Source organism: Oryctolagus cuniculus, chromosome 18 (genome assembly GCF_964237555.1).
Source record: "Oryctolagus cuniculus chromosome 18, mOryCun1.1, whole genome shotgun sequence".
Lineage (NCBI taxonomy): Eukaryota > Metazoa > Chordata > Mammalia > Lagomorpha > Leporidae > Oryctolagus > Oryctolagus cuniculus.
Genome location: NC_091449.1, coordinates 65,280,188 through 65,303,382, shown reverse-complemented (window position 1 = coordinate 65,303,382; position 23,195 = coordinate 65,280,188). Strand labels below are relative to the sequence as shown.

General features: G+C 52.3%; 1 protein-coding gene across 4 annotated transcripts in view; it reads right to left on the bottom strand.

The window, feature by feature from the left end:
• The window catches only part of CDH13 (cadherin 13), a 1,467,366-nt gene that overhangs the window by 325,852 nt on the left and 1,118,319 nt on the right, over positions 1-23,195 (bottom strand). For all 4 annotated transcript variants that reach the window (XM_051847323.2, XM_051847322.2, XM_051847324.2 and 1 more), the window contains one exon: positions 14,248-14,392. In XM_051847323.2, the coding sequence (XP_051703283.1) occupies positions 14,248-14,392 (145 nt within the window). The remainder of the gene's footprint in view (positions 1-14,247; positions 14,393-23,195) is intronic.

The window sequence follows — 23,195 nt, the reverse complement described above, 5'->3', positions numbered from 1 at the left end:
CAGAAAGCATTCCTGATTGAGACTTTAAGAGGTGAACTCAATCTCTAGATCCCCAATGACTGTTTCTGTAACTCCAGAAATTTTTCTTCTGGTGATGTTCACCCTTTGCTACATATAGCTTGACCTTACCCTTCAAGCTACAATTGGGACCATAACTGAACTGTCTCGCAATGAAAGGAGAAATCCCCTGGATGGCCCAGACCCAGGGCAGCTTCTTAGCCCGTGCACTCTCTGCTGAAACCTCACTGCCAATTTCACTGCCTGCCTCCTGCATCTCCCATAAGCAATAAAATAAACATTTCCTATTTAGATGCACGGTCTTGGCTGGGGAACAGCACTGAACGCTTACATGCGAGACCCCTGAATACGGATAAATCAGTCTGCTGGTGGAGAACCAGCAGGCACAGTAAGAAGTAATTAGTCCATGCCGACACAGAGGAAAGGCAGTCCCCTGGAAGGAAATGGGCCTCCTGGCCGGGCAGATTCAGACCACGTGGCTCCTGCTCGGATCATCCGCGTGAATCCCTCTGAGCTCCAGCACCCTCCTGTGAATCATGGCGACCGTGGGGAGGATGAAGAGGGACAGGGGACTTGAAAGCACACGTGCCTCTCCCTCTGACCTCCGAGCCGAGCCTGGGCAGTGTGTTGAGAGTGCAAGGACGGCCATTTGACGTGGTGCCTAATTGCCTAGGGGGAGAGCAATGGAGCGGGAGGGAGCCTTTCACGTAACATACTGCTGAAGGAAGCGGCCAGGTAAGATCCGGAGGGCGGTACCTTTCGGAAACTGCCAATCATTAAAACTCACACCCAGCTGTGACACTGTCGTAACAGAAAAGTGCTCAGGCTGATGGAGGTGGAGGTCTTGGGGCACCTGCTCAGTCCGTGGCTGGTGGTGGGAGCTGGGGAAGGGCCGTCCCACCTGAACTACCGATTGGCTTTGAGAAACTGGCTGCTTCCCTACGGCATATTCGGGATTCCTCCTGAGCACATCCCTTAGGGCACACTGACGGGAAATTCTTCTTTCTTCCGGAATGTTCCAAGTTGGGGGTTCTCTAAAGTGAGAGATACCCAAAAGCACCTGAGAAACAGATTTTTCCATAGAGCAATCAAACCAACAACCTCCACCTAGAGAAAGCACCATTCCTTGAGGAACCACGTCACACAGGATCCTGCTGCAGCACCTCATCCACAACAACACTGCCAGGTAAACTTTACATCAGCGTCTCGTGCAAATACGTACACTAACTAAGAATCTGCATAAGTCAAGGCTAAGCCTGACTAAGCGCTCATCCTGGCAGCGTCTCCTAGTACCGCAACAGCAGACTGTCCTTGACAATGAACCCCGTCTTTGGCAATGGAAAGCATTGGATACTGAATCATGCTACATGCATGTAGGTACCCTGAACATCAGGCTTAGTGAAGGAGGCCTGGCACACAAGGTGTATGATCCTGCCCATGTGAAAGTGTGGGGGAAATCCACAGAGCCGCACTAGATCAGATGTATGGTTCTCCAGGACTGGCAAAGGCGGGGCACGATGAGAACCACCTTCTGATGGTCACCGGGCTTCTGTCCTCCCAGAATGACAGAAGTGTTCCCAAACTGACCGCGGCAATGATTGCATAATTCTGTGAGCACAATCAAAGCCGTCGAATTATACATTTAAGTGGGTGCTTACATGAGAGACCGCTGAATAAGGATAAATCAATCTGGTTGTGGAGGACCAGCAGGCACAGTAAGAAGTAATTAGCTCCCTTCTCCCTCCCCCACGCCCCTCTCTCTCACATACACACACATACACACGGGGGCATCAAAAAGATCCTTTGAATTATGTCTTAATCCCATTTTCCAAGTACTTCTTGAAGTCATCTCAAATATATGTGTATATATGTGTATGTATCTAGATATATAGATATATGGAAAGATAGAGAGGAGCAGGGAGAAACAGAGAAAGAGCCTGGCAGCCACTTAGAAATTATGTCATTCTTGGCAATGTTTAACATTCGGAGCGCTTATTGTTTCCAACTTTATGCACAAACAAGGTCCTATTAATGTTTCTAGGTGATTTCATTTTCACTTTGCCTTATTCAAACTCACACAAAATGCTGTCATAGGGAAATCATCAATTCAATGCGAGGAAACCGGGGTTCCTGGTAACACAGCAGAGAAGAGGAGGAGCCGCGACTGGAATTCAGCTCTGTGGGTGTCCAGAGCTGTCCCCAACCCTGTGAAACCCTGGGTGACAGCACAAAGGCCCCCTTGCCTCCAGTGCCCCTGAAAAAGCCATGCACAGTAATTAGCAGGTGGCAGACGCTGATTTTCCTGGCACTTGTACTGCTTTGCCAGGCAGGTGCTCCCAGCCTGATACACATTTCCTCATGGAGCCTGCAGAGCAGTTCTTTGAGGGCATTGTTGCTATCCTCCTGTGACAGAGAACTCACCCAGAGCTCAGAGGTAAGACGGCACGCAAAGTCTCACAATCAGTAGCAGAAACATCTTGGATTCAAGAGCCAGTGGTGTGAAGCCTCATGCTATGCTCTTGCCCAGACACACTGATCTCCCTGACGGACTGACAGGCGCATCCTCGGGACGTGTCTCTTGTTCACTCACTAGCAGGAAAACAGTGAATAGTCTCATCAAACCTGCTCAGCCCTCCTATTGATTCCCGCGCCCTCGCCTTCCTCCCTGGCCTTCAGAGCAGCAGCACCAGCTCTTCACATCAGGCTAAAAGGCAGCCACATGACATGCTTCCTGGAGTATTCTCGGGGCACTAGCACTGACCAGCACATGAAATGACAGTGATCGTAGGGAATCCAAACCACCACACTACAGACGTTTCCATTACAAGGCAGCGAGTACGTTCTGAATCTAATAAAGTGATCTAGTGACAAAGAGGCCCCAGCATGATTTCTGGGAAGAACCCTCAGACCACTGAGAGCACTGAGACCGGTGCGCTCTGATGAAGACCCAGTTTTCTGATGCCCACACTAAGTGGGTGGCATGGAGCTTGTACAGAGCTAGTGGGTGTTGGAGAACGCAACACAATCGGCTGAGTGCACAGCTTCAAGTCAAATTGTCAGGGTGGGGCCGGCGCTGTGGCGCAGCAGGTTAACACTCTGGCCTGAAGTGCCGGCATCCCATATGGGCGCCAGTTCGAGACCTGGCTGCTCCACTTCCGATCCAGCTCTGCTGTGGCCTGGGAAAGCAGTGGAGGATTTCCAAGTGCTTGGGCCCGGCACCAATGTGGGAGACCCAGAAGAAGCTCCTGGCTCCTGGCTTCGGATCAGCATAGCTCTGGCCATTGCAGCCAATTAGGAAGTGAACCATCGGATGGGAGACCTCTCTCTCTCTCTCTGCCTCTCCTCTCTCTGTGTAACTATGACTTTCAAATAAATAAATATTTTTAAAAACTGTCAGGGCTACAATTCCTACTGGTGGAGTGCCATCAGATATGTCAGTTATCATACTTGGCTACAAAACTTGAATCCAAACTAGCAGTGAGCTCAATAAAACAGAAGTTCATCATTGTCTTATGCAAAATGATTCTGATAAGCACCTGAGGGATGGCAACAGCATTCCACAGGCAACAGGGTCCAGCCTCTTCATGTTTCGTCTTGCCTTCTTAAACTAGGTTTCAACCCTTGAGGCCACCTCTTAGAGCAAGGTGGATGCTTGGGTTCCAGTCATTATATCCCCATTCCAGTTAAGAAGAAGAAACAGGTGCTAGGAGGAGGATTCAGCTGGAATGGATGCCCTCTTATAGCTCCTGGGCCTGCATTGCACCACGTGGCCATATCTAGCTGCAAGGGAGGCTGAGCAACACGATCTTATATGCAGACTGTGTCTCTAGCACGCTGTGCTCTGCCACTACAGGGTGACTGACTGCTTATGGGGGTGGGACTCCCTGCTCTTCTGGACGTGCTAGGTCCTCCCTCCCTTTAACTTCAGTTTCCTCACTGGAAACACAAAGAGGCTCAGAGCATCCGTTCCCCAGAACTGCAGCCATGAGCCAATGACACAGTGCACAGGAAGCCCTTGGCAAGGGGCTGGGCAATCTCCCACCCCAGCATTCTCCCTGTTGCAGTAGCCATGTGCACAGTGACCTGTCCCGAAGACAGACCAGCCAGTGCCCACCACACACAGCGTCTTCCCTCCAGACTTTAGATTTGGGCTTCCTGCCTGGAGCCCTGCATCATCTCCATAAAGGGCAGAATTTCTCACCCTTGGCAGGGCTGACATTTTTTTTGACAGGCAGAGTGGACAGTGAGAGAGAGAGGGACAGAGAGAAAGGTCTTCCTTCCGTTGGTTCATCCCCCAATGGCCGCTGCGGCCAGCATGCTGTGCTGATCCGAAGGCAGGAGCCAGGTGCTTCTCCTGGTCTCCCATGGGGTGCAGGGCCCAAGTACTTGGGCAGCCTCCACTGCACTCCTGGGCCACAGCAGAGAGCTGGCTTGGAAGAGGGGCAACCGGGACAGATTCCGGCGCCCTGAGTAGGACTAGAACCCGGTGTGCCGGTGCCGCAGGTGGAGGATTAGCCTAGTGGGCCGCGGCGCTGGCCGAGGGCTGACATTTTGGGTCAAGTGATTCTGAGTCACGGTGGGGGCTGCGTTCTGCGCACTGGGAGATGTTCAGCAGCTTCCCTGGCCTCCACCCAGCGATGCCAAGTGCACCACCTCTCCCCACGGTGGATGCCAAGTGCACCACCTCTCCCCACGGTGGGAGCCCAACGCCTCCTGGGGGCCAGTCATCTGAGACGGAGCCGCTGCTCACTGCTTGCGGTCTGACGTCAAACACCAAGCTTCTGTGAAACTCCTGGATTGTCTGTTTTAGTGGCGTGGGTGGATCTTTCAAGTTAAACCAGATCGAATGTATTTTCCAAAACTAGTGAAAACCCACTGAAATTTTTAATGGTGTATCACACACAGAACTTGATTAAGTTAATTACGTATGTCTATGTGTGTATGCACATGTGTATAGGTTCACATGCACACACACACACACACACACATGCTACTTTTCAAGACATTACTTCTAGCCCTGGCTTAGGGCTTCAGCATGAGCCAGCAGGTATGGTAAGAGAGAGGATGACATCCCAGAAGTATGAAGAGAAGCGGGGGGGGGGGGGCAGTTGATGGAGTCTGGTTTGCATGGGGCAAATAGGCCAGGCAGGTAGGTTGCCTGTGATGCTGAAGTGAGAGACCTCTCCCAAGAACACAGAGCCCAGCTGCAGACGCCTGACCCTGTGCGTACCTCCCTGACCCTAGAGGAAAGCGTGCGTGACCACAGTCTGTTATAGCCAAGGGCATAGCAGACGGAGATAGCAACACACCGAAGTAGACCAGGAAACCAGAGTGAGAAAGAGTGTGGAAATTCCCCAAGCCAAACTTTGGGGAACTCTTTGAAAAAAGCGTCTTCTGAATAATAGAATAGCTTTGGGTACCATCCTTGGCTGAAAGAAACCGCAACCGTAATTAAAAGCAAGAAGGCTGTAAGTCTATTAAAATTTTGTCTTTGATACTGGAAAACTCAATTCGTGACCTATATTTTATAAAACATACACTTGAAAGGGATTTTATACGCCTTCTTCCCACGGAACTTAGCATACTGAATATCTGCCATTTACTTAAGAGGGGAGGTGGTTCTATACATAAATTTCTGAGTTTTTTTTTTTTTTAATACACGCTCCGTAGATTAAGGTGTAGTGATTGAAACGTAGTCGTGTAGATAAACGGAGACAGCAGCTCCAGGCTCCGTCTTGGAAGGCACGGGGGCTCTTCGTGCCGAGGTGCAGCAGGAAAAGCTGGTTTATCAAGCGCTCTGCTGACTGTAAATCTTTTCTAAGGGACGATGTAGACGGTCTTGATTGATGGACCCCGCATGCCTTATGAATCAAGGATTCTCCTGGAGCGTCTCCCAAACCACCGCTAGGGGGAGAACTGCGCTCTTTCCGAGCAGGCAAAAGTCAAGGAGAACGGGCGGCAAGGAGGCACCTGGGAAGCCAAGGGTCGGGGTGCTTTCTCTCTCCCTGCCTCTCTCTCTCATCTGCACATCACACATGAACATGTACACATTCACACAGACATGCAAAGAGACACGTGCATAGACAGGCATTTGTGCAAGGAGAGGCTCTCTGGACTCTGGGGGTGAGTTTAGGAGTAACTGCCAACGTTACCATGCGTGGTCTGCCATCAGATCCCAGCCTCCCCACCCACCCAGCCGTACCATCTGCCAGAAGTCACCTGACCTCCTAGAGGGTGGCGCCCTCCGTTGTACAACGGGAGTAAGATTTACATTCAAAGGCAGCTAGAAAAGCTAGACCAGTATCCAGCACACACTAGTGCTGGAGGAACATCCTGCCTTCTTACGCCAGGACCCGTGTGTGCCCTGCCCTGGATCCCGGGGAGCTGCTCCCAGCCACCTGCTGACTTCCTCCTGGGCAGCAGCACCCACAGGGCGCAGGGCGTGTGACTGGGCGACAGCCTCACCCATCTGCAGGAAGAAATCCACATGGACTCAGACTTTCAGCCAATCAGGGTCATTTCTTACTGATTGTAATTTGCTAGGTGTCCACTGTAGGCCGGAGCTGTGTTAAACGCTGAAGATGGACGGAGGCACAGCAAACAGCCTGCTCCCACTGGCCTTAAGCTACAGCTGAGACAGAACCTGAAGGCAGACTCCAGTTCATACTAGAGGAGGATTTATAAACCTATTGAGGTTTACAGTATTACCGTAATTCCACACAGATGCCATCAGTCACAATAATCCAGCGTCATAAAGTGAGTCAATATTTAGTATTCTCCCATTTATCAGGAGCTTGGGACAAAAGCTTATGTGACCTCTCTCCTGCCTCCCCAGTGCTGTCCGGGCGGCGCAGGCCACAGCCCTTTCATTTCCAGCAGGAAGGAGGCGCCTTCGCTGCCTTGGTCCATCGTCCACTGAGCAGTGCAGGTTATATCTTAACAGTAAACTCCCCTGCCTAAAACCTCCCAAGGGCTTCTGACTACTTTTAAAATGTAACCAGAACTCACAGGGCTCTAAACCAGGGGGCTGCAATTTTATTTCATCTATTTATTTTTGGCAAAGGATCAAGTAGTGCATATTATTGTCTTTGAGGCATACGTGAAGGTCCTTTAAACAGTTCACCCACAGATGGAAGTATAAATATGAACTCACTTTGTTGTAAAAAATTTGAAAGTGAAAAAACTAGGCATGCATTTCAAAAAGTTTTTGCATCAAAATAAACCCACGATTTTAATTTTGTCTCTCAGTTTTCAGAAGTAGCCTCCTCTAGGCTGTTTCTAACTATCCCCTCTGCCAGCACTGCGGAGGCAGCCACAGTCCCTGTGTAAAGGAATGGGCATGTCTGCATTCCAGGAGAATAGGGAGGGGGGAGGGGGAGGGGGGGAGGGAGGGAGGCAGGAGGCAGTGGGACAGACTGCGTCCTGGCCTACAGTCTGGTGATTTCTGCCAGACGGCCTTGCCCTTGCTATCTCCTGGAGCCCGCCTGGGACGCCTCCAACTGTGTCTCACGCTGGGCTCTTCCCTGACCCTCCCCGTGGCCTCCGCGTCCTGAGCGGGCTCAGTGTGGCTGCCCCCTCCCCAGAGAGCCCCTGCTCGTCCTCATCCCAGCGCAGCGCCGTGTTCTGTTTTACCAAAGGACCTCACTGATCTGCGGTGTCTGGTGATTACCCTTCTCCTCTGCGTGAGATGTAAACGTCTGCAGAGCCCTACACGGCCTTGGCCACGCTATTCCCCCAGCATCTAGAACGTCACCTGGCTTGCAGAAGCTGCCCAGCACACGCGTGTCAGATGAGTTTGCAGAACGGATTTAAGAAATGTGCTGGAAGCCTGCATTCCCCCGACATTGTAACTGCCAAGCTGCTGTGGATCTACCGCTCTGTCTCAGTAGAGGCTACGGCAGCTCCCGCCCTTGAACGGCGGATTCAGCCACTCCACTGTCCCCAATTTCCTTTATAGCGAGAGATCCCTGGAACACTGAGTCTTTCGAAACGTTGTAGCAACCATCACCGTCTCTGAAGCTGCTGCTGTTTCCTGACCCTGCTGCCCCCTTAAACTTTGACACTGTTTTAACTGAGTTACTTTTACTCCTATTTTTCAATATTTGATGGCATAAATCCAAATGAGAAGTGATGGAAGGAAGATCCAGATTTGGCTAAAACATGTGCAAGGCAGGGCTAACGTGGCTCCAGAGCCAGGCCCCTCGAGTCCACCGGAACACGAGGGTCTCATCTGAGTGACAGGAGCCTCGCGACTGGTAGAGCACAGACGGGCACAGGCACCATCCCAGCAGCAATGGCGTCATGGTGAGAGAGAGCGACCTGGGAACCCTGCTGGGGTCTGGTTGCTGAGTTACCCTCCTGTCTCACAGAGGCATGGGCGAATCCACGGGGGGAAGGAAGCTACGAATAGGACGCAGAAGAACTGTTCTTGAGTCATTCACCTTAAATACAGGGGACACGGTTCTCCTGGCTGGGAGCACTTCTACCAGTACCAGTGTTCCCACCTTCTTCCCAGTCTCACCAGAGCCTCTTATAACCAGAAGGCTCCAGCAACCAATCAGCGATGGGTTCTAATACAGGCAATGGTGCCCATCAAAGAAGGGCTGGACTAAGAAGAAAAGAGCCAGTCGCAGTGAGAGAGGCCATTGACTGGCATGCCTCTGAGCCTGTGGGAGACACACCAGGGGACCCACAGACCCAGCTGGGCGCACTGGCACAGATTCAGCTTCTTGAGTGACCAGAGGAAGCCAAGAGGTAGCAAAGTTGAAAACGTTTTCCATACCATCGATTTCTGAAATATTCCCTTTGGGCTCTGATTTGATTATGTAACTCTTTGATAAAATTTGCTTCACGGCCACCAGCATGGGCAGTGATGTGTGACATAATTTCAATGCTGACATCGCTTCTGGGCTGCGCTCTTCAACTAAAGCCTCAGTGACGACTCCAGGAGCCCCTGTCGTTGACTCCCACAATCCGGGGGATTCTACAGCGACACAGTCCACCGTCTCCAAACACCATCACTGACAAGACCACAAAAGCTTAAAGACACGGAGTACGATCCAGAGAAACAAAAATACCCATCAGTATGATTGTGGGTGGAAAGGAAGACCACGGAACGCTAACTCCTGGGCTAACTCCAAGCCAAGATACCATCGGCTCGGCCAATGAAACTCTGATTAGCAGCATCACCCCAATATGGACCGAAATGTAAGGAGCCACAGCCCCGCCCTCTGTCCTACCAGTTCCACTTGCAGGAATCTGTCCTAGAGAAACTGTCACAGGCAGAAAGAGCTGAGCGTGCCCCTGCAGAATTGACTTTAAACGTGGAACAGCAAAAATGGCTGAAATCGATAGGAGACTGGTTAAACAGACGAGGTGAGATTCGTACGCATCTGTTTCATACAGTGAGATGGCCTGACGATTATTGGTTTTCAAAACCGTCCACAGGCCCCCGTGGAAGGAAGAAAGTGATGTGCAGCCAATCAGACAGAGCTCACGTCTGCGAAATCGTGGAGACGCCCACAGAGCACCTCAGAGCTGGGCTCACCCGACCAGCCACTCTGGGCACCTCTGGGTGGTGGGATTTGGCAACTACTTAAAAAGGCCGAAAAAAAAAAAAAAGCTGGATTGTTTATCTTTTTTAAAGTATCTGCTCAAGAAAATAAAATGGCTACATGCCTGGGACCGTTGAGAATGGAGGAGACTATAGTTTCAAATACCAGGTGAAAAAAAAAAATCCACAGCAGGTGAGTGAAAAGCCACGTCCCAGTTACTGTACCAGGCAAGCAGGCCGTGAGCAGAGAGACTTTACCTCTGGGGTATCCCGACCCTGGACTTGATGCTGAGCCAGGCTCAAACACAAATCACCAAACATCACACAGCTCTCTACGGAGCCCAGCGTGCTAGGGAAAACAGCAGCTCCCCAGAGAGGCTGAGCCCTCCGGGGGTCATGTGCCCCAAAGGCCATACCATCAGCTGTTTCTCCGCATAGCTGGTGTGGTTGGACTTGGTGAAAAATTAAAATAATTGTCTCTTTCAGAGAAACTCAGGTGGATGAAGAAACACAGGGCATGAAAATCCCTTTCTTCTCTCCCTTTTCCACGGAGGCCGCCTTTGGCTACGAGACTGGAGTGCGGGTAGGTGTTCCGCACGGCCACACTGGAGCACCTGCATCATGTCAGCCCTCACTTACTTGCTGCCCATCAGCGTGTACGGCTACGTCCACCGGGAGCGAATGAGCAGCCTCCCTCAGACCACTGCCGTCCCCACACAGTTCAGAACAGGGCAGACCAGAGCAGGAGCCCAATAGAAACACTGGTTGGGAAGAATATAATAAAGCGCGCTGGAAAGGAAGCAACGGAGGGCAAGAGCTGCTGGATTTCGGGAGACGAGGCGAGGCTGTAACGGCTCACCTGTGCTTGTCTGCAACAGGCTTGCGGAGCGGCAGCGTCACCCAGGTAATGCGCGTCTGTCAGGAGGCCGCCCAGGTCCCGCCTGGGGACGAGGGAAATGTCACAGTTGCTGTTCTCAGTCATGCAGGCTGGGGGCTACGGTGTCCCTCAAATGTCCCTCTGTCCCCTGCCGTCTCTCAAGTCTGCCCCATCACAGACGCTCTGGCTGCCACAGAGGGTGTCGAAAGGCCGGGGGGAAGAGCGGGTTGAGCGCCATCCAATGGCCTGCTACTGTGCCTCGTTGGAAGCCTGGGTTATGCTTTGCCTGTGTGCACAGCTGGCTGAGGGTAGCTGGAACTTCTGTCCCCAGGGAGACAGTTCTTAGCCAATACATCCTCATCCAGCTTGGGGGTGTGGGGGTCTCAGCTCCTTGGGCCCTGGCTGGGAGACCTCTGATGGAGGCGTGTGCTGCCAGTCCCTAGAGCTCCCCGACGGGATTCGCTCCTATTGCTGTCTCTGGAGCTGGCTCAAGACTGCACCTCAGACTGGCTGAGTTCCCGCTCCTGAACCACCCCTCACCTGCTGGGTCAGGGCACCCTCCACAAAGGAATTCAAAGAAGTGCCAGAGGTAAAACACCCACGCACTAGCATCACCAAGGCCCTGAGGGTGTCAGCACAGGTGCCCTCCAGGAATGTCAAGTGGCCCAGCCCTCGACCTGACACTCATGTGGCCCTGGCACGTTTTGGGAATCTGGAGTTCTCCCGCTAAGAGCTGGCTGGCCTCTAGTGCAGCAGAATAGCCTGGGCCTGCCCCCCTAAGTCGATACCTTGTGACATGATGGCAGGAACAGTTCACGATCTGCAAACTTCAAAGACCATTTCTTTCTGTTGCTCTGCTTCATCCAGGAATGATTCCCCCAGACAATCCCCTGGAGTTTCACGCTGAGCAGCGGGGCATGGACTCCCGTCTGCACATGCAGATAAATACGGGTGACCTTCCTCACTGATGGATGCGCACTGAAGGCTCTGGGGCGCTCGGGAACAGGAAAACGACGCTTGGCTTGTTGGGAGACGAATTCTTCACACAAACCATGTGTCTCTTTGCTTTACCGGTGCTAAAGGGCATGCTGCCAGGGGACGATGAATGACCACGGCTCTAACAATGCACTGGCATTTCTGGAACATTCGTTTTGGACTAAGCAGCGAGTGAAGCCTGCAGTCTCCATCCTCATTCCCAGCCTCTGACACCCGACTTAAGACAAAGCGGCCGAGGCTGAGCAGAGATCAAACCAGCTCTGAGCCACCACACCGCGTGGGCTGCCGGGAACACACCTGGACGAGTCATCTAAGCAGGATGCCAGTGCAGCCGCAACCAGAATTTGCCCAGGCAGAAGCAGCAGAAATCTATCAGCACCACAAGCCGCTGTTCACCTAATCTCCCCTTTGTGCATTCCAGCCTTTGGAAACAAAGTCGCCACCTCCATCATGGCGCTCAACTCCACGCTCAGTCTGGGGGCTGCTTTCATCAGCGAGTTGGTGGGACAGCTCAAAGAGCACAGAATTCGCAGGTAGATTGCCCAGCCCGAATCCCAAACACTGCTCCCATCTCTTCACCGTATGAACTAGGAAAAGCCAGCAATCTGCCCAGGGCCAGCATCCTGCTCCCTAAAAGCGAGGCTGTACAGAGTCCACAAAACAGGATCCTACGCACCACAAACCAGCAGGGCACTGTGCAAACAGGAGAGATCGCTTCTGCGGCTGGCCAGGGTTTGCGGAGACAACTTGTCAATGGCTGTGGACAGGCTGGGGGAGGCCATCAGTCCCAGAGTTCTGCTGCCTTCAGGGAGTCTCCAGGGCTCAGCTCGCCTGCTGCTCTCTTGAAGGGGGCTCAGCCATCCACCTGGTTTTCCTCTCAAAGTTCTTTTGCAACAATTCCACATTTTTGACCCCAAATCCCACCGATTTCATTTAAATTCCTGCCCCGTGGTCAAAAGCAGAGGATGCTGCCGATGCAAACCGTGAATCAGGCCAGAGCCGGAGCCAGCTACTCTCCATGGACACGCATGCCTTGGCACGTTTGCCGAGACAACGCCTGTCATAAATACAGGCTTGAGGAGGTTTATGTTTTCCTAGATGCAGCTACCGCTGACCAACCAGCTTTGTGTTTGAAGGAATTCAATGTGCATAACCAATTCTATTTTTCTTCCCAAATATGACATGTTTATAAGGCAATGAATTCTGAAATCCTTCCCTAAACTGTAAGGAAGTGAACAGTGGGAGGAAAATTGGACATGGCCTAATCATACACACACATAATATACAAAGACGTGCGCGTGCTCACAGCTGCCGCAAAAGTGGCCCCTGCCATTTACATTTAGAACACTTTTCGGGCCATTCTCATTCCAGTCACTCGGGTGCACAGCCCCAGCACCACAGATGGAGACCAGGAATCCTCCTGCAGCTCGGCTCCAATTCTGGCCCCGGTAATAACTCTCTGCATTGGCTCTCCCTAACTTGCTCTGCACATCAACTTGTTTAAGCAGGTTTCTGTAAACATCAAACTCAAATTCCAGGGTCTCTCTCGCCAGAAGCCATCGTGCCATCAAAAGCAGCCTGAGAAGTCCCTGTGGACAGGCAGCCCTGCCTTCACCCACCCCCCTCCTTCTCAGCCCTGCTGTCATCTGCTGCATCGACTGCTCTCCCAAACACTCTCCAACACACAACAAATCCACTCTCGTTTCTGCAGAACACGTTTGAACCTGGGAGGAGGGCGGGCTGCTCCCGCCCTTGGGAGTCCGGTGACGTGCAGAGCGACCCGGCTCCTTGAAGCTGAAGGCAGGTTGTAGGCAACTTGCATGTGATCATTCACAGGGTAGTCTGGGAAGGTTCCCATGACAACACTTCCGGAGCCTCACATCCCTACCTATCATTGATGTATCCCATCCATTCAGCCAGGCAGGAAGGGAAAAAAGCCAGAGCAGCTCTCGGCTTCCCTCTCCTGCCTGGCCGGCACAGGGATGGCTTCACTTGTTTGGACATATTCTAGACACAGCAACCGAGATACTCTTAACACAGCACTTTTCCACTCCAATGTGCCCCAAAGTCTAAAATCAAAGGCCCAGCTGACGGGGATTTTTCTGCTTTGTTCTTCACATTCTCGAGCACTGTACCCAGGAGTGACTTCTGCTGCCGGCTACGGAAGGCTTCCGATAGTGTCTATTGGACCAGAAAAGGGAACTCCATGTTCTAAAACCAGCCAGGACACAAAGGTTCAACCTGGGAAAAAGCTAGAGCCCTAAGGAACCCTGAGTGATTTCCAAAAGCAGCAGGTGCAGGTCTTTCCAGAGAGAGACATAAAACGCCTTGCCTTTGGCCTTTTAACTGAAAGCAAAAGTTTTCAGCACACACGTCTTCTAAAGGAAGAGATAAAAGCCCCACCGGCTTTATCAAGAGTTCTTGTTGAAAGATCATTATGAAAAGAGGTAACAGGAGTTTCTGATGGCAACCTTAACTATCATCAAAACTCCGCCACAGCCCAGAGTTTGGCCTTGGGTTCTGACAAGGCGGAGCCAGATGTTTGTGGAGCCCAACGTCAGCCACATGTTAGGGACTCAGAGGACCCACGGAGGACCACCGTCGGAGGCGACGGGAGACTTTCCCGTGTGTCCTGTAGCACCCCCGTGTGGCTCTGTGCTCTGGTCTTCCAGCTCTCACTGCCGTTCAGGTGAGATGCACGCCAACACGTTAGAATGGCAACCAAACCATCTCTGGAGCCTTCAGAGGTGACAAGGTACCATGTTCCAAGGCCTCACGCTAACAGCAAGGCGGCAAGACGTACCTGTGGGAGACCCCTCCATGACGTGGCCGACGTAGGGGCCTTCCCGGAAGATGGGCCTGTTGTCATTCTGATCAATCACGATGACTTCCAGAGGCACTGGGCCCTCGAGCGTTCTCCCGTTGGCATCAGTGGTCTCCACAAACAGCTGTTTAGGAAAGAGGTGGGGGGGGGGGAGAAAGACGGCATTCATTCATTAGGAAAATTGAAATCTCGTTCTCTGGAGAAAGCAGGTTCTATCAGCGATTTTACCAGCCCTTGGCAATAACTCAAACTTTGGTCTCGATGGGTAGAATGGAAACTAAACAGTCCAGACTAAAAGGCAAAGATCAATTCATATTCGATTCCCCTTGGGAGCTGTACAATTAATTCATCAAATCTGTAAAGAAAGGAAAAGAAAAAAACCTTGCAACCAGCCACAGCTGAGAAAATGTGCTTACACGACTTGTGTTTTTCCAGCATCATTTTCCTTAAAAGGGATGTTATGCTAATAAAAATAATTGACTAAGCAGCTAGGAACTGAGTACATTAAGAGAGATAACTGAAAGTGTTTATGGTAATGTTTAGGAGAAATTCAGAGTCAGAGAGCTTTGAGAGGGCCTCCCTTAAGCAAGGAACCCAGCCTGTGCAGGGGCCTGAATGAGACCCTGGGATTCCTGCCCCTCCCAAGCCCTTTTTAATCGAGGGGCATTTCACAACTCCGTGAGACACCCGCATACAGAACTAGCTTCAGATATCAGCGAAGAAGGCAGCAGGAAAGAGCAGCTGGGCTGTTTATCAGAAGCTGGGTCACGCCATGGCATTTCCAGCAAACGACAGCAACCTCAGCTTCTCGCTGTCTGTGTTTAATTTGGCCTTGACTTCACGTAGGGATAACGGCGGCACTCCTGGCTGCTCAGTGCCGGTCCCGGCGTCGGAGTGGCCAAGCGTTTAAGTCAGGAAAGGCCACTGCACTCGGGACCCTAGCACAAGCCTTCTCTGTCCACATGACCTGAGCAGGACACTCACTCTCTGTTATTTTTTTCGCTTGTAAAACAGGGTTAATAAAAACACCTGTTATCCTGAGGAATGGCAACCAGCACTCATCCGGCGCCTGCTGAGGTTCCAGGTTCTGTTAACAACCTGATCCTCCCAGGAACCACTCGTGTGCTTGGGATGGAGACGAGGGGATAGGAGCAAACAGCGTGGCAGGGTCCAGTCCAGGATTCACACTGCTGACTCCTGGTAACCACGCGGCGCGGCCGCAGCACTGAAATGAAGGCGGGCCACGGGACTTGTCCCAGGACGCCCGGCTGCGGCTACGGCTGCTCAACAGCATCCTCAAAAGTGCAAATCAGGAAGCAGCCACCAAGCAGTCCAGGCGTCCCGCCTGATGACGTGGTGAACCGATGCCATCAAAGACGCACGCCACCACGCGGTAAGAACCATGCAGACGCATAGGTTGGTTCCATTTCAGTGCCTCCGCGGACCCGTGCTGAGCTAAGCTGTGTTATACCCATGGCAACATTCACTTCTGTGTTATCCCTGACAATAAAGTGATCCACCTAAAAGTCCAGCGGAGGCGGCGTGAGCTCAGTCAGGGTTGTTATGTAGACAACAGCCTTAAGAGAAAATGATGATTAACCCTTGCTGCTCTACTTAGAATACGGAGGAAAAGTACACAAGAACAGTGCTGGGAACATGAATACGCACAGCATAAACACGACTGTAACTTGAAGGCAGTAGGCAAAATGAAATAAGCTATGTATTCATGCAGCGAGAAAGTGTTTTTTTTTTCATTTTTTTAACATTACATCATCCTTTGACTAGCAAATTTATACACACACACATAGGGGGCATAGAAATAATGCAAGGATACCTTAATTAAGGAAAAACTAAATGGTTAGAGTCTCCTAACATACAGACAAAGGACATCTTACAGACAAGAAGAAATTTTAATATTTTTAATTCTTTAAAAAAGCTATTGTGAGAATGCTGCTAATAAAATAACTCAATCAAGACAAAGCTTTGGGGGAAATTTTATGTAATGACAAAGTACGGCCTTTAGTTCTTCCAAAACAGCCAAGAACTTGACTTTAACTCATGCCAAAAATTTTGTCTAAAGATAAAACCTCGCATCTGAATCTTGGGCTTCCAGACCTTCCCCAAGCCCTGAGCAGGAACTCAAGCCCCAGAGGCTCAGAGTTCACATCTGCCAAAATACAAAGACACTGAAACGGGGGGGGACCCGGGTCAGCAGGAGGGACAGACGGACATTAAGGAGAAGCAAAGATGAAGATGCATGCAGACGCTGAGCTGAGTGTGGAGAACCCAGGACGCAGTCAGACGCTGATGGTACTTATGTCACAGCCACACGAGTTTGTCTCTCAAATTTTTTTGGCAATCGACAGCATCATTCAGGATGGTTTCTGCACACCACGAAGGGCTTTCACATGCTGTCTCCTCATTGTAGAGCTGGTTTAATAAAGTCTTCGAGGCCCTAACACAGGTCAGGCACTGTGCTGATCACTGGGTATCCAGGGCTGGGCAAAAACAATACCCCCGTGTTGAGGGGCAGACGGCGATCAAGAAGAAACTACACAAACAGGGTGAGCCAAGCTGGACTCCAGGGCTGCGCAGGGTGCGGGGCAGGTTTCTGTGAGGGGACTTCAACACCTCTGTGGAAAAGTGCAGCTAGGAGATCAGCTAATTTTACTGCAAAAAATTGAAATCCACATTGTTTTTTTTTTTCTCATAACATGCAGTCTCCATGAACTTCTTAAAGACCTTTTGTATACCAAAGCTTCACTATCCTATATGATAGCCACTAGCTAAATGTGGCCATTTAAATTGAAATCCATTAAAAAGTTTTTAAAAATGCAGTGTTTGGGCAAAGGAGCTTGTTTCCAGTGCACAACAGCCTCAAAGAATGGCAGCGGCGACTGGATCAGATTATATGAGGATAGGGCATCGCCATCCTTGTAGAGACCCTGCACCGGGCTAAGAGCATTACTTAGAAAGCGTGTGTGTGTGTGTGTGTGTGTGTGTGATGGAGGGGGCACCTGTTGGATAGAAAATGAGTGAGAAAGCCGACTGCAGAGGGGACATTTCAGTGGGACTTGGATTGCCAGTAAACAGAAGGAAACAGCCAGGCAGTGATGCAGGGAAAAAAGTTCTAGACAGCAAAATAAACTGAAATAAAATAGCGACTGCAACAGCTCTGAAGTAGGAACAAAGCTGCTAGGATTTTGGGGGTGGGGATGGTGTAAGATTAAGTCCAAGGCTCAGAGCTGCATTCAGCTCCCTGGGGTGGGTGGGTGGTTTTCCCTGGGTGGGGGGTTTTCCCTCCACAAGATTCTCTGCACAGCAGTGCAGGAACCAGGTCAGGGGTGAAGGCGTGTACTCTGATGAGTTGCTGGGGAGACAAAGACGAGGAGGGGGACGTATACTGGAGGAAAACATGGTAGATTGAATAAAATATTTGGTAGGAAATGCCAGTGTCTTACTCCTAGTTTTAGAAAGGTGGATGAGTAATGTGGATATGCAGGAAGTTGCTGATAACTATAGCCCCATCTGCCCACTCTAAGAGATCTGACATTCCAGGACGCTGTCCCAACTGGTCTCAGATAGTCAGACCCACTGTTAGCAAATGCCAGTCGCCACAACTACAACGAGGCTCTTAAATCCCAGGGGGCGCCGGCAGCACCAGGGAGACGTGCTGAGCGATGCCCTCACCTTCCCTCTCTCTTCCTAATTGAAATGCCCCAACCACACGAAGCCTCAGTTGCAAAGACAGAAACCGTGTTGGGTCCCTTTGAATTTCGTGACAGATTCTAGCGGCAGGGTTTGGGGCTCCCCCAAACCATCTCAAATTGCCTGTGCCTGCTCTCAGCGTTTGAAGTGAGATGCCGCTACAAGGAAAGCAGCTCTGAGAAACATCAGACAGGGAGCCACTGGAAGAAGCAATGAAATAATTGCTCAAAGGAAATGGAGAACACCCGAGTCTCACTGCCTATTTCTACGGCACCGTCTCAGACTCAAGGGCTTCCGTCCTCCAGCTGCCTGGGAATAATGAGGTGTGAAACAGCAAAACGTTCTCTGTGCACACAGAACTACGGGCTCACAGTAATCACAGCAAGAAACAGGTGTCTGATAACTTAGTCCCTGGCAGGTGGCCTGGTCTCTGACCAGTTGTGTGCCTGACCAGCCTCTGTGTTCTGTGTTCAAGGACTCCACCGTTCAGAGCTCAGTCCCCAGGCCAGCGGCACTGGCCCATCCTAGGCGCTTGTTAGACGCCTCATCTCCTAAGCCCTGCCAAGAGCCTGCCTGTGAGTTCCGATCCCATGGAGTTCTAGCGCATGTGGTCGTGTGAGTGACGCTGCCCTGGAACATAAGGGCTGGAGACCAAAGGGCCTTGCGGGCCCTGGGAACGGCATTCCTATATCCAGCCACGAGAAAATGAGCTCCAAGCAGAAGGCTGAGTGAGTCAGCCACCAGGAGTTCCACGTGCTGCACTCAGATGCGTCCATCACTCTCAAGTGCCCAGCAGACGTGGCTGTCCGTGGGTCTTTCCAGGGCAGCCTTTCACACACATACGTGCACACGCACAACACAGAGACTCAGAGGAGCCACGGATGCAGACGTGCACAGGTGCACCACACACACACACACACACACACACAGACTTGTTCCTCCTACGGATCCACTGCCCAACCTTTCTTCCAATCTTCACGTGTGCATGATGAACAGTTAAAGCCTGTTTTGTCTCATCACTTTCTGAGAAGCTGTTGAAACAGGTAGTAGGCAAAAGAAAATGGCTTACTAACTGATTGAAATGGGAAATGTGCAGAGAACAAAGCAGAAGGAGAGGGTCCCAGGAGGAAACGGAACCCCACTGCACGGGGCACTGGCTGGGGACCTGTGATGTGGACCCCAGAAGTCAGCGTTCTTCTCTCGCACTGAGGGGGACCCCTCCTTGGAGGGGCTGCTCATTCCCCTTTCTCATCAGAAAGCCTGAGGGTCATCTGCAGAATGTGTAAGAGACAGGCACTCCTTAGGGTTCACACTAAACCAGTGCTTTGAGAGATTACGGTCGGCTGTCTCTCTGCCTGCATTTCTATTGGTCCCTGATAGAAGGGAGACAGACATCATCAGTCTCAGTGCTGGGGGAGGGGCCACACCTGCAAAAGCCCGAGAAGGGGCTCTGTGGGTGTGGCCCGATCCCTGAACTTGATCCAGGAGGCCTGGCACTAAACTTTCCCACCAGACGGGCTGCAGGCTGTGAGCAAGGCACACATCTCTCTGCATCGCAGTTTCTACACTGTTAGTAAGGCCCCCCCTGTGGTGACCTCACAGGGTCACAGTGCAGGTTAAGTATATGACTTCCCCATTTTCAAGGGGCCAGCTCCAACCTTTGATGGAGAGGGGGGACGATTTCACCCTTGTAATAAATCAATCTCAGTGTTTTTAAAAGGCATGGTTGGAGGCAAGGATTTTTTTTTTATTTTTTTGACAGGCAGAGTGGACAGTGAGAGAGAGAGACAGAGAGAAAGGTCTTCCTTTGCCGTTGGTTCACCCTCCAATGGCCGCCGCGGCCGGCGCGCTGCGGCCGGCGCACCGCGCTGATCCGATGGCAGGAGCCAGGAGCCAGGTGCTTTTCCTGGTCTCCCATGGGGTGCAGGGCCCAAGCACCTGGGCCATCCTCCACTGCACTCCCTGGCCACAGCAGAGGGCTGGCCTGGAAGAGGGGCAACCGGGACAGAATCCGGCGCCCCAACTGGGACTAGAACCCGGTGTGCCGGCGCCGCTAGGCGGAGGATTAGCCTAGTGAGCCGCGGCGCCGGCCTGGAGGCAAGGATTTTTGAGTCAGCTACAAAGCAGGACAGGTGCAGTCGTCTGTGTGTCACGCGCTCCCAGCGATGTCTGGCGGAAGGTCCTTCACCCGGGGGTGCGCAGAAGTCGCCATCTGTTTTACGTGAACCCTTCCCTGCGGTGCAGCTTCTCCCCGACAGATCCGGGCTGCACGGCTGGTCTGGCCTCCTGAGTCCGCCCCACCCTCTCGGTCTCCAGCCTGGCCTCTGGAGATGTTCCTGCCGCTTCTCGCCGGGCGCTGCCGCAGGGCCGCTTCGGCCTGCCTCCTCCGTTCCCCAGGGCGACTGTAAAGCGGGTGCCTCTCAGTGGCTTCTCATCCCTCCCAGGAATGACCGCAAGGACCTGACTTGGATCTGGCTGCAGCCCCTTCCCAGACCAGGCTCGTCCTGTGTCACAAGAACCCCCCTGGACTCTTAGCCTCAAGGAGACCCATCTTTCCTTTTTGGCCAGATCTTCCCACTCACCCCACTCCTTCACAGCACAGGTCTTTGCACAGCCAGCTGTCCTCCCAGGCAGGGCTTCCCAGCTACACCCCTTGTGCCACTCCTTGTGGGGAGCAACCCAGACTAGACTAAGTTACTGGAATTAAGACTTATTCTATGCATCTGCTCTCCCACAACATGGCGCTGGGAGAGAAGAAAACAGCTTCTACACAGCTGCCTCCAGTTCAGCCAATAAACTGTAGGACTTGCTCCTGATTGGAGGAGAGCAGCGTACTCGGCATGTGGGTAGCAGAGTTGGAATTGGTGGAAGAGGACTATAAAGGAGGAGAGAGACGGCATGCACCAGGAACATCTAAGAGGAACATCTAAGGGGAACACCTGTGCAGCCCCCGAGAGAGCCGGCCGGCGGTGTGCCGCTCCCCCGCGGAAGTGGGGAATGTGGCAGGGGGAACTCCCGCCCTTCCACGGAGGTGGAAGGACCAGCAGCCAACCCGGGAAGGACCAGCAGCAAACCCGGGGAGGGCCGAGCAGACAGAAGAACAGCGCAGGGTCCTGTGTCGTTCCTCCACGAAGAGGGGGAGCGACATAATGGTGCCGTGACTCGGATATGAAGCCTAGGCAGGGTTTAGTGTCATTCCTCCACGAAGAGGGGGAGCGACATAATGGTGCCGTGACTCGGATAGGAAACTTAGGAGGGAAGAAACGGGAAGAAGCAGGAAAATGCCAGAGAGAGAGACTAGAAGAGCCTAGGGGAAAGCCGGACGAAAAAGGTGCCGGAAGAAGCTATTGAAAGCCTAGGCATAGACTCGGATACGGACTACGGGGGGAAGCTGGGAGAAATCTCTAAGGTCGAAAGCGAAAGTGAAAGCTAGAACAAACAGACTCGGATACGGACTGTGGTGAGAAGCCAGGAGAAATGAGGGAGGAATATTGTTGGAAGAAAACTTAGGGAAACATACCGGGTAGAGAAAAATGTTAGGGAGGATGTAACCGCGGGGGCAGGCCGAGGCGGAAACGCAAGCCAGCTTGGGATTCGTCAAGTCAGCCCGGGGAGCAAAAGGCGAAAATCTAAAACTAGAGGCGGAGACGTATGTGCTAGGTTGGAATCCGTCAGATTAGCCCGGGGAGCAAAGGACGGGAAGCCAGATCGTGGGGCGGAAACGTGAGCTGGGTTGAATTAGCCAGGTTAGCCCGGGGAACTTAGATTGAATACTAGTGGCGGAGACGTGAGTTGGGGCTGTGTGACTTGCGGAGGCTGCCGCGCGCAGAGAGAGCGTGCGGGGCACAAGTAGATAGGGAACGCTGGGCTAGTGCGAGACCGCGGAGTGTGCGCGCGAAGCCGCGCAGATAAGAGAAGCGGGCTGAAGCGGCTCAGCCGGGAAGCCGCCGAGAAGCAGCCTCGGGGCGGGCGCCGGGAAGCCGCGGGGATAAGAGAAACAGAAGTTTAGAAGTAAAATGAGAGAAATAGGAATGTTGGCAGACAGAAGTAAAATGGGAGAAATAGGAATGCCCGGAGATAGAGAAATAGAGAAATAGAAAGGCCTCCCCACAATACTGCAATGAGAAGGCTTGGATTCGGTCTGCCTGATTAGTGAGGCGATGAGCACCTGCGGGCGGCTAGCAGCTTATGCGCCGCAGGTCACTGAAGACAGGCACGTTATCAACACCAATAAGTCACCCCACAACATGGCAATGAGAGAGCTTGGATTCGGTCTGCCTGATCAGGGCGGTAAGCACCAACAGGCGGCTCGACCAGAGTATGAGCTGCAGGTCACCGAAGATAGGCACGAATCAACACCAATAAGCCGCCCCACAATATGGCGCTGAGAAGGCTTGGATTCGGTTTGCCTGATTGCTAGGTTTTGTAAGCACCTGCAGGCAGAGCAGAGCATGCGCTGCAGGGCACCGAACACAGGCACGCATCAGCGCCTAAAAACCTCCTCACAACATGGCGAAGAGAGGACCCGGATTCGGTTTGCCTGATTGATAGGACTTGTAAGAACCTGCGGGCAATTCTAGCAAGCAGAGCAGAGTGTGTGCCGCGGGACACCGAAGACAGGCGCGTATCAACGCCAAAAAATAAAAAGAAAGGGGGATCTGTGGGGAGCAACCCGGACTAGACTAAGTTACTGGAATTAAGACTTATTCTATGTATCTGCTCTCCCACAATATGGCGCTGGGAGAGAAGAAAACAGCTTCTACACAGCTGCCTCCAGTTCAGCCAATAAACTGTAGGGCTTGCTCCTGATTGGAGGAGAGCAGCGTACTCGGCATGTGGGTAGCAGAGTTGGGATTGGTGGAAGAGGACTATAAAGGAGGAGAGAGATGGCATGCACCAGGAACATCTAAGAGGAACATCTAAGGGGAACACCTGTGCAGCCCCCGAGAGAGCCGGCCGGCGGTGTGCCGCTCCCCCGCGGAAGTGGGGAATGTGGCAGGGGGAACCGCCCTTCCACGGAGGTGGAAGGACCAGCAGCCAACCTGGGAAGGACCAGCAGCAAACCCGGGGAGGGCTGAGCAGACAGAAGAACAGTGCAGGGTCCTGTGTCGTTCCTCCACGAAGAGGGGGAGCGACACTCCTCACCTGTAGCTCTCGGCCAAACACCAGGAAGATCTCCCTGTGACCCCCGGACTGGCTTGGGTAACGCTGGTTTACAG